Genomic DNA, 11,176 nt, shown 5'->3' with positions numbered 1-11,176 from the left:
ACCTCTGTAACGTTACCCCATTTAAGACTCCCTCCATTTTAAAACCTCATTTTGTCAGATTGTTGGAAGTCTTAAAACCGGGTAGGGGTGGGGTGGCCGGGGGTGGACTCACTGTGCTACAAGACTACCAACAGAAATACAAGACTACCTAGCTACCTCTGTCTCCTGAGATGAGTCTGGTTAGAGTACAGCGGCAGGTAGTGTACAGCACGGCAGGACTACAGGACAGAGGGCTACAGGACTGCATTACTACAGGACCACAAGACCACCTGATAGTACTACTGGGCTACATGACTACCTACCTCTGTCTCCTGAGATGAGTCCAGTTGGAGTAACGCGGCATGTAGTCTACCACGGGGGACACGGCTGACACGATCCACTTGTTGGACCTCCCGCAGTCGAAGTACGGCTGTGTAAACATCACGGGCAGCATCCGCTCGTCCTTTGTCAGGGCTGACGGCGACGATGGCCCGAAGAACGGGGAGGCCACAAAATCGTCGTTAATGAACCTGGCAAACGACGCGGATACTTCATCAATACACATCACACATATCGACGTTTATAAACCTGCCAACACACACACACACACACGCACGCACGCACGCACGCACGCACGCACGCACGCACGCACGAACAAAAAATAACACACACACATGCATACACACACACACACACACACACACGCACACACACACACACACACACACACACACGCGCGCGCGCGCGCGGACATGAACCGCACAATGTTGTGCCAATCACTTACTCATGACAAGTATTTTTCCCGTGAACCTAATAAAAAAAATAAAAATTTTGAACATTTCAAAACACTTCCGTTTTAAAGGAAGCAGTCCAGGATTGATTCCGACTGATCCCCAAGCCCCGAGCTGCAAGTTACACGGGTTTCCTGTGTTGGCCATCTTTTACTGTAATGCTGTGCAATCAGCAGAGTAATTAATGAATGGGAATGGCAAAATGGCGCTATTCTAGCGAACAGCACCCCTGAGCCGAGGGGCACGAGAAAGTTACCAACCGGGTGGGAGGCAGCCGCGGTGTTGAATTGGTCCAGTTAGGTGGCAGCCACTTTTGCTTCGTGCACCTAATCCCAAGGCTCTTTGAGTATTGACACCGTAAAACTAACAGACTCTGAGGCGTCTAAAAGAAAAGTTGCTCCGAGACTGAGAAAAAACTCATCGCGTTGCTGTACTTGATATACGAACAGACTTTTGGGTGTCAAAACAAATTGCGCCGAGACTGAGAGTAAACCTGGATAATAATTACTTTTCAGTCTCGATGTCTGTACTTGATAGAAACAGACTCGGTGGTGTTAAAAGAAAAAGTTGTGCCGATACTGTGAAAAAACCTGGATACTACTCACTTCCCCGTCGCGTTGCTGTACTTGATACGAACAGACTCTGAGGTGCCTACACATTTGTTTTTAGACTGAGAGAAAACCCGGGTAATATATGCTTACTTCCCCGTCTCTTTGCTATTATTGATACAAACAGACTCTGAGGTGTCAAAGAAAAAAAAGTTGCGCTGAGACTGAGAGAAAACCCGGATAATGTTTACTTCCCAGTCTTGTTGCTGTACCTGATACGAACAGACTCCGAGGTGTCTACAAAAAAATTGTGAGACTGAGAAAAAAACACCCGGATATTATATAATACTCACTTTCCCGTCACGTTGCTGTACTTGATGCCGATGTTGTAGGTGAACTTCATGAGCGAGTCGAGGTCTCCGCGGAGGTCTGGGAGCCACTTGGTGTACCAGGGGTTCATCTTGAACTGCGAGTGCGTGTAGTTCATGCCTCGACCGGCCCCCAGGTCCGCTACCATCACCGCCTGGCGCGTGGGTTCCCTCAGGTAGTTGTCCTGGTCCTGGTAGTCGTCGTGACGCCACGCCTTGGGCCCGAACAGCGGGAGTGTGTTGTTGAACGGGACAGTCTCGTACCTGTTGGGCAGACATTGATGCCGTTAGTGAGACTGTTAGAGGGACAGTGCTTAGATCTGTGTCTTTTATATCTTTGGACAGTGGTCCGGTTCGTGAGACACTAGCTGGTCCTGGTAGTCGTCGTGACGCCAAGCCTTGGGCCCGAACAGCGGGATGGTGTTGTTGAACGGAACAGTCTCCTACCTGTTGGGCGGACATGTGCATTATTTTGCGATACAGTGGAAACCTTCTTTTCTTCTCCGTGTCTCTGTTTGTGTTGTTGCCTTGTCATCTTCATGTAATTTATGCGTAAGTGTATATGAGTGTGATTCAGTTGTTTATGCGAAAGAATGTGTATGAGTGCGCCTTGAGTAGCCTTGTGGTGAGATATGTGCGCGTTAAAAAGTCTCGTATTATTAAAGCTTCCAGAGTAGGACAGTAAGGGAGGTAAATTTACAGAGGTTAGGAACAGAAAATCCTAAAATGTTTGGTCTTAAAAAGGGGGAAGTCTTAAATTGGAAGCATTCAAGGGCGGTTTCAATGTACTATTAGTGAGACGTGGCTATTGTAAGTGAGACATTTATACCGTTAGTGAGACTGTTAGAGGGACAATGGTACTGTTCGTAACTTGAGACACTGGTCAGATTAGTCACACGATGCACTAAAATGGCAGGTCTCTCCAAATTGTGCGTCCCTGAGTCCTTTTGCACACTAGAAGCCGAAATAACGTACTAGAAATTAATGATCTTCCAACAGTCGACATTGCGTTAAAATGAGTGCTCTAAAGATCCTGTGTTGACGAGGAATGTTGTTCTAAAAGCAAGAATATGAACCTCCATGTCTTCCGACAAAAGTTGTCATCTAAAAATGTACCGAGGAACCCCAAATGCCTTAAAACACTTTCTACCCCACCTACGTTGACCAATGTTTTTTTTCCGAGAACAACTGTGCTGCGGCAGGTCACTCAGAATTGTAGTAACTGTGTATCAACACGCTGGAATGCATGCGTTAGATCGACGTTACAGTAAGCGACTGAAGCTAACAGTCTGCTGGATATATCCGTACCAGGTCAGATAGAGCCATATGAGTGGGTACGGATATATCCGTACCTGGAAGACAATGAGTTAAGGTCAGCGGTCCTGGGACCCTCTAGGGGGAGCGTCTGTGGGGAGCCTTGAATGGTGATAGGCAAGGCAAGGCAAGGCAAGGCAAGGCAAGGCAAGGCAAGGCAAAGGATACATTCAAAAAGTGCTACGAACCAGTTTGGGTAGTGGCAGTCCTTGTCGAAGTAGAAGGCGCTGCCGTTGATGCCGTAAGGGTTGGCGTTGACATCAGCAGCGGCCGACATGTACATGTAGAGCCAGTTGGGCTGGATGTAGAAGGACTGCGAGTCGTTCATCTTCTGCAGGATGTAGGAGTAGAAGAAGGCCCGGTTGAGCGCCATGTGGTGCAGGTGGATGAGCGCGGTGCGGTTGGGGTACCAGATTCGGTCCAACTGCTGGTTGTACACCGGAAGTTGCGACACCGTGTCGGCGCGCAGCACCAGCTCCTCGCGCGACTTGGACTGGCAGTTGTCGGCGTTGACGGTGCGCATGTGGTCGTCGATCTCGTCGAAGTGGTCGTACCACATCCATGAGAACTTTCCCTGGCCTTCCAGCACGCCCAGCCAGCACGCCAGGATGCCCACACCCATCAGCACGCCTACATACCGCATCGTGCTTGGGGGGAGAGGGGAGGGAGGGGGTGATGGATAGAGTGCAGGTGACTTAGGAAGCGCTCGTCTTCAAGTGTTCATTGACGTAGCGTTGTGGTTTCTTGAAACACGTTTCCCTACAGCTGACGATCATCTGCAGAGACAAACAAACACCCATTGACTCCCTGACCAACTGATTGGTTCATCGTAGCTAACGTGGCAAAGTCAGACACGTACAAGGCGAAAATAAAGAAAATATTCAAAATATTCCGAACTATTGCAAGATTATTATTTTGTTGAAGACCCCCCAAAACAACAACAACAACAACAACAACAACAACAACAACAACAACAACAACAACAACAACACAAATACAATACAAAACACCTTCAAGCCAAAAGTGGATTTTCTAAATTATAAAGATCGTATGAATAGTTTAACTTTGAAAGGTCACGTGAATGGTTTGCCTCGAAAGGTCATGTCAATGTGTCGACAGTTTGTTTGTTTGTTTGTTTGCTTAACGCCCAGCCGACCACGAAGGGCCATATCAGGGCGGTGCTGCTTTGACATATAACGTGCGCCACACACAAGACAGAAGTCGCAGCACAGGCTTCATGTCTCACCCAGTCACATTATTCTGACACCGGACCAACCAGTCCTAGCACTAACCCCATAATCCCAGACGCCAGGCGGAGCAGCCACTAGATTGCCAATTTTAAAGTCTTAGGTATGACCCGGCCGGGGTTCGAACCCACGACCTCCCGATCACGGGGCGGACGCCTTACCACTAGGCCAACCGTGCCGGTTTGTGTCGACAGTGAAAGGTGATCAATGTGAAAGCTATAGAGGGGTGCGTGGCGGGGTGACTGGAGGTGACACCCGACAAATGTCAGATGGCTTGTGTCACTCACTGACCAGAGTCTTGGGAGCAAATCAAGCAGACGATGACACGGGGACACTTTTAGTTAAAAGCGCGGACACGGTCCAGTCACCATGGCAACTCGCCCCGACCGTACACGGACAAAGTAGGCCTACCATTCCGCTAGCAACCCGGAAGCAAAGTGGTCCTCCTTGCGTACTGTCAATTTTTTTCATGTCACGTATTTTGAATAAAATTTCGTTTAAACCAAGTGGTCCGCGTGTTTATTTGCAAAAACGCAATGAACAATGTATAGAATGGAGTCTCAGTGGAATATTACACATCGACTCTTAGAGAGAAATTTAAGTTTTACGCCCTCACGGCAAAGCCATAAGGGACATGTTCCCGGGTTTTTCGGATGAGACGAACAACCGAGGTCCCTTCGTGTACACTACATTGGGGTGTGCACGTTAAAGATCCCACGATTGACAAAAGGGTCTTTCCTGGCAAAATTGTATAGGCATAGATAAAAATGTCCACCAAAATACCCGTGTGACTTGGAATAATAGACCGTGAAAAGTAGGATATGCGCCGAAATGGCTGCGATCTGCTGGCCGATGTGAATGCGTGATGTATTGTGTAAAAAAAATTCCATCTCACACGGCATAAATAAACCCCTGCGCCTTGAATATGTGCGCGATATAAATTGCATAAATAAAAAAAAAATAATAAAAATAAATAAATCCCTGCGCTTAGAACTGTACCCACGGAATACGCGCGATATAAGCCTCATATTGATTGATTGATTGGTTTTACCCCGACTTTAGACGAGATACACAAGTAAATGCGTGTTTAGGTGGTATCAGCCATCTTCACTTATGGCTGAATGAGGAGGTCTTTTACGACGGGACGGGGGAGGTTTGCTTGGGAGAGCTACGTTTTTCGAGCTGTTGAGGTAATTAGCCGTTACTTTACGCTGGTGACCGGTCAATGTCTGTGAAATGTAAACTCTGTTTTGTTTCTCCATGATAGCGTATAACTTGCTCATTATAACGCTAAATTGTGATCTGTATATGGTTTTTGCAGATACGGAGAGGAGGAAAAATGTCTTGAGTTGTTATTAAAAGTCTATTCTTGCAGGTACCACGTGCTCGCTGAAGGGGAAAGTTAGATATGTTTAAATGTGGTCACTGCACCAACTACTCTGTTTCAGCTTGCTGGAGGTTTGCTACCCGGTTGCTACCCAGTTGCTATCTGGTTGCCGGAGACTTGCTGGAGACGTGCTACACTTTGGCTACACGTTTGCTGGAGACGAGCTACACTCTTGCTGTTCCTTTGCTGTACGGTTGCTGTTCTACGGCTGTTGTTGGTGTTGCTGCGACTTTCACCTGTATGCACCACTGCGCCACTGCGTTTCATCGAATGGACCTATGCGTAAACGCCCCCCCCCCCCACCTTGTCATCTTTCCAACCCTTTATGAAGAACTTTGAGTTGTGACAACGTGGAGTGTTAACGCCTAGCTGTACAGGCTAAGACTTTTTACAGAGCAGCTAAGTGTTTTCTAACTTTACACGGTTCAGCGTGTTCTTATTATTTTATAAACTTTAACTGGCTTTTGTCAGTTATTTTTGTTTTACGACTTGGTCGAGAAGAGGGAGGTGGAGAGTTAGTGTATAAAAACAGACGTCTAGAACTTATACTTTTGTTGATTCTAACTTTTGTGTGTGACTGCGAGAGTGGATCGTGGTGTGGTTAGTCAGTTAGCAGTAATTGACCGTTTTAGGTCATTCATTTGACCCATAAAACGTGACATTGGGACAGGTAGAGTTTTTTTTTTTTTTTTTTTTTTTTTTTTTTTTTTTTTGCAACTTCAAAAGTTTATTTAACTCCTTCAATTAACATTAGAATATTTGATTATCGCAACACCCTGTTCAGAACACAATCAAAGGAACGGAAAACTCACGAACATCAAACAAAACATCAATTCAACCGCTACATCTTTCTGCACCGCCAGTGTCAGCAACTGCTGCACACACCAGCCGCCACCCCGTCTCGCGACCAAGACAGGACGAGCTCACCGAGCCAGCCCGTGGGGTCAACAGCAGAGACAACCAACACGCCCGGTCCCACCCTGCCACTGCGATGCCCAAGCCGTCCACGGCACAGCTGCGGGAAGCAGGCAGAACTTGCACCGTCGCGGATGGTGGCACGCCAGGTTCATTCCCTGCACCGAGGAAAAAACCCACATCCCCAAAGGACACGTCGAAACCACCCGCCCCGCGCACATCGACCCGGCCGGCGGCTGCGTGTGCGACAGAGCCGAGTGAACCTCGAGAGGGGCCCGAACCCGGCCGCGGCAAAACTTGGAGTTGTGTGTTGCCCGCAATATGAGGGAGCCAAAAGTCGTCTTCCGTCTCCAACCCCCCCCCCGAGACAGATCCGCAAATCGCTTCACCTGTACAGTCCGGCAGACGTGCGTGATCTGTGGGTCCATCCGCGCGTCCCAAACACGAAGCAAGCAGCTCCCCCGAAGCCTCGGCCAACCTGAAACGCCCAAATAATTATGAAGCTCTGTAGGCCTCTGACGTCACATGGCTCAAAGAAGGGAAATCCAATGTCCAATCGATACACAACCTCATATTTTGGCCCCTCAGGCCAACCGAAACCTCAAAGGAACCACCCACCTCACACCCGGGACACGCGGACCAACCCACAGACCAGAACACACGTCCGCAAAACTGCAAAAACGAAGCGACCCGCAGATCCACCTCGGGAAGAAATTGAAAACAGGGACAGGTAGAGTTAATATGCTATGCGTTTGACGTTGAGTATACAACACAAACATTTGGTACCACGCACCAAGCTTAGCCTACACTTAGTGTAGTTATGCTTTTAAATCCAAACGGGGAAGTTACGTTTTATGGAAGATCAAACCCTTACTACGACAGATCATAGTTTACAATTAAGCCGCGAGGCCTTTGGTTAAAACATATTTTATTCCGGAAACATGGGGTGACACTTGTAGTACAACAAAAACACTTGGGACCACACAACAAGCTAAGTTTATATTGTGATCATGTATTTACATCCCAAAAAGCAATCGCCGCTTTATTCAGCTGCTGTCAAGATTAAATAATGCTAATAATGATTTAAAATTAAAAAAGACAAAGGAATGTTATTGGAACGTTTAACAAAATAAAACGTTAAGGTCATTCTTCTTCTTCTTCTTCTGCGTTCGTGGGCTGAAACTCCCACGTACACTCGTGTTTTTTGCACGAGTGGAATTTTACGTGTATGACCGTTTTTTACCCCGCCATTTAGGCAGCCATACGCCGTTTTCGGAGGAAGCATGCTGGGTATTTTCGTGTTTCTATAACCCACCGAACTCTGACATGGATTACAGGATCTTTTTCGTGCGCACTTGGTCTTGTGCTTGCGTGTACACACGGGGGGTGTTCGGACACCGAGGAGAGTCTGCACACAAAATTGACTCTGAGAAATAAATCTCTCGCCGAACGTGGGGACGAACTCACGCTGACAGCGGCCAACTGGATACAAATCCAGCGCGCTACCGACTGAGCTACATCCCCGCCCGTTAAGGTCATTGATCTTCGTCCCAGCAACAATAAAAATTAATGCTGAATATACAACACTTTAAACAAAAAGTTTGAACTTACAAAAACCCCACCTAATTGTCATAATGTAACGTTCCAACAACATACCTTTCTTGGTTTTTTGATTCTGAATAATTATGGAACGTTGGCAGTCTATTTGTTTTTGGATTTAATAATTTAAAGCAAGGCAGGGAAGCCGTTTTTGAAGCCTATTTGATTTATGACTGCTACGGTTAAATTGGCAAGTCCGGATATGGTGATAATGTTATATGAAACGAAGCGTGACTGGTAAGTGCGTCGTTACGTGTAACGATCGAAGACTTGAATGATGCATGTTCTTCGTGTTAGCTCGTTCTTCGTGCAAACATTCATTTTTGTTATGACGTCCATTCGGCCATGTTTTCCAACCAAAATCTCGAAAGCAATAACAACAAATACCTCACAAGCACAAAAACACGAGTTTTCCGTGTGCAGTAAACAACATTCTTTTCACTTACCAACATACTCATGAATATTTATGAGAAATCAGTGTAAGGCTGTATCTTCGTTTTGATCGCGCTAATGACGTCAGTGGTTTTAGCATCTCCCAAGGAAAAGCGAACAACAAAGTACAGAACGAGCAAGGATGCAACACAAGCGGGGGTGGGGTGGGGTGGGGTGAGGGGGATGCTGCTACTTTACCTACAGTTACTATGGCTGTCAAAACTGTGTTGGCTCGAAGATGATGGAGGGGGGCGGGTTGGTGGCTTTAAAAGTAGGGTGGGGGAGGGGGGGAGGAGGGGGGGTTAAGGTCGTGGCCTTGGGTCATATTGAGAGCATCACAGGTAAGTTTTATTGCACAACAAAAACGACATGACGCGCAATATAATCAAACGCAGCAGTGGTAATAGAAGCAAAGAGTGTATCTTTTTTTTTACGAGAATGATAACCATTAGAAGCTGCACATTAGTTAGCTTTTGCCTTGCTTGCCAATGCTTCCGAGGTGGCAGTGAGAAAGTTTACTCGGTCAGTGGAGGGACGACTAGCTGGAATGCGGGAAGGTCTGGCATCACTTTTAGCCCGAAGTGAACCCTCAGGCTTTCCGTAGGGATACACTCTTTGGTAGAAGTAGTAATAAAAGTACAGTAGTGGAACCCCCCTCTTAACCCCCCCCCCCCCAATTTGCCTCCCCCCTTTTTAAGAACCTACTTTCTCAAATGTTTTGTTCATAACCTCTGTAAATGTACCTCCCTTTTAAGATCTGATTTTAATCAGATGTACCAGCTGTTACTGCTACTGCTAGAGTGGACCCCCCCCCCCCCGCTTTTAAGACCTTTAAAAATATCAGAAAATCAGTTCTAAAAAAAAGGTGTGTGTGTGTGTGTGTGTTTGTGTGTTTGTGTGTGTGAGGGGTGGGGGTCACTGTCACAGAAATGGTCACAACAGCAGGAGCGGTAGCAGGCAACAGCAGCAGTATAAGTCGTCGTTGTAGTAGCGATGGTAGCAGAAATAGAAGAAAACGACGACAGCGACGACAACAACAACAGCAACAACAACAAACCCGCAAAAGCAACAACAGCAATGACATGAATAAGAATAAATGACGTAGAGGTATATGCAATACACTTCTTTTGTGAACAATAATCGTTCTACTTTATTGGGAGGTGGCGTGCAAAGGGTTGCGGGGAGGGGGGGGGGGGGGGTGGGGGTGGTGTATAAATTGCAGTTACTGATCGTCTCCATCGTGTTGTCAGCCAAGTCAGTAGAATAAACCGTTTTAAATTGGTGAACGAAATGGGGTGGGGGCTGAAGGAATTGCCCAGTAAAAGCAAGGTGTTTATGTAAAATTAATTTACGCATTTATTTTTCGAAAACAAGACAAAACAACAATTGGTTTTTTTTACCCTTGCTCGAGATACTATCTTGCGATGGAACACGCAGCGCGGACTGTCTATTTGCACTAGGAAGTAGGGAATGGCGGTGGCGGAGGGGGGGGGGGGGGGGGGGGGGGGGAAGCAGGGTTTTAATGATCACGTTACGTGATTGGCTGCGCAGGCATGTGTTATTTTCCCTCCGGGCCACGAAAACCAGCCAGACGTCCTTTCTATGTCACGTCCTTTAAAACAGCCTGTATGTGTAAAGTGAGAAGATGCAGGAATCCAGACCGTAGGGCCTGAGGATGCGCTGGGATGCGCATGTCATGCAAAGATTGACACGTAAATAACAACTTTTTACGACCAGCTCCTATATCGATCTTTGCACGCACACGCGTGACACTTTAAAAACAAAAGTTTCTTGTTGTTTTTGGTCTCGAGAACCCAAGGTAATGTTTAAAAAAAAATCTTGTTAAAAATCTTATTCTCTTTGAAAAAGTTAAAATTCTTGTCCGGGGGGACCTCTCAGTCTGGGGACGCACGCGCGCACACTGGCACGCATGTGCGGACACACACACACACACACACACACACACACACACACACATGTACGCACGCACCTCCACCTCATACACACACAAATGGAAACCTAAACACACAGAAAGATCAGTGAAAAGTAAAGTTTCGCGAAGTAAACCTGACCATGTTCGTCCAGCACTCCCACATTGTTAAGCCGCCTGTCCACGTAAGTCGAAAGCAGATTACAACAAGAAATTCCTCCGAGGTAGGAAAAACACCCCCGTCCTTACCATTCTCACTGCCACCAGCTGAGAAGGCACTGCTAACAAGTGTGGTTAAAATAAGTTGATTGAGTGGACAAAGAGACAGGCGGAGAAAAAGACAAATCAATATAACTCTTTCTGTAACACCTAATATTATTATCATTATTATCATTATTATTTATTATTATTATTGTTGAATTGTTTTTGTATTGTTTTTGCTCCCCCTCACCCCTCAACTCCCTTTTCTGTACATAGTCTGATTTCTTTTTGTTTTAGTTCCTCTTATTTGATGTTGAATGAAATGTGTTTTTATTGTGCTTTTTAATTTTCCATGTACCCTCACGGGGTTTTATTGGAATAAACTTGCCTTGCCTTGCTAGCCAAGCCTCAAGCCTACTGACCGCATACAGAAAACAAAAGATCCCGAAAAAAAAAAAAATCGGT

General features: G+C 46.5%; 1 protein-coding gene across 2 annotated transcripts in view; it reads right to left on the bottom strand.

The window, feature by feature from the left end:
* Window positions 1-280: 280 nt before the first annotated feature.
* LOC138971758 (uncharacterized) overlaps window positions 281-11,176 on the bottom strand; it is a 29,523-nt gene continuing 18,627 nt past the window's right edge. For both annotated transcript variants that reach the window (XM_070344558.1, XM_070344567.1), the window contains 3 exons: window positions 3,189-3,776; window positions 1,672-1,950; window positions 281-509 (listed from right to left, as the gene is read on the bottom strand). In XM_070344558.1, the coding sequence (XP_070200659.1) occupies window positions 299-509; window positions 1,672-1,950; window positions 3,189-3,643 (945 nt within the window). In that variant the 5' untranslated portion in view covers window positions 3,644-3,776 and the 3' untranslated portion in view covers window positions 281-298. The remainder of the gene's footprint in view (window positions 510-1,671; window positions 1,951-3,188; window positions 3,777-11,176) is intronic.

Source organism: Littorina saxatilis, linkage group LG1 (assembly GCF_037325665.1).
Source record: "Littorina saxatilis isolate snail1 linkage group LG1, US_GU_Lsax_2.0, whole genome shotgun sequence".
In the NCBI taxonomy this organism is placed as follows: Eukaryota; Metazoa; Mollusca; class Gastropoda; order Littorinimorpha; family Littorinidae; genus Littorina; species Littorina saxatilis.
The sequence above is the reverse complement of the archived record's forward strand: the minus strand, read 5'-3'. Positions and strand labels throughout refer to the sequence as shown.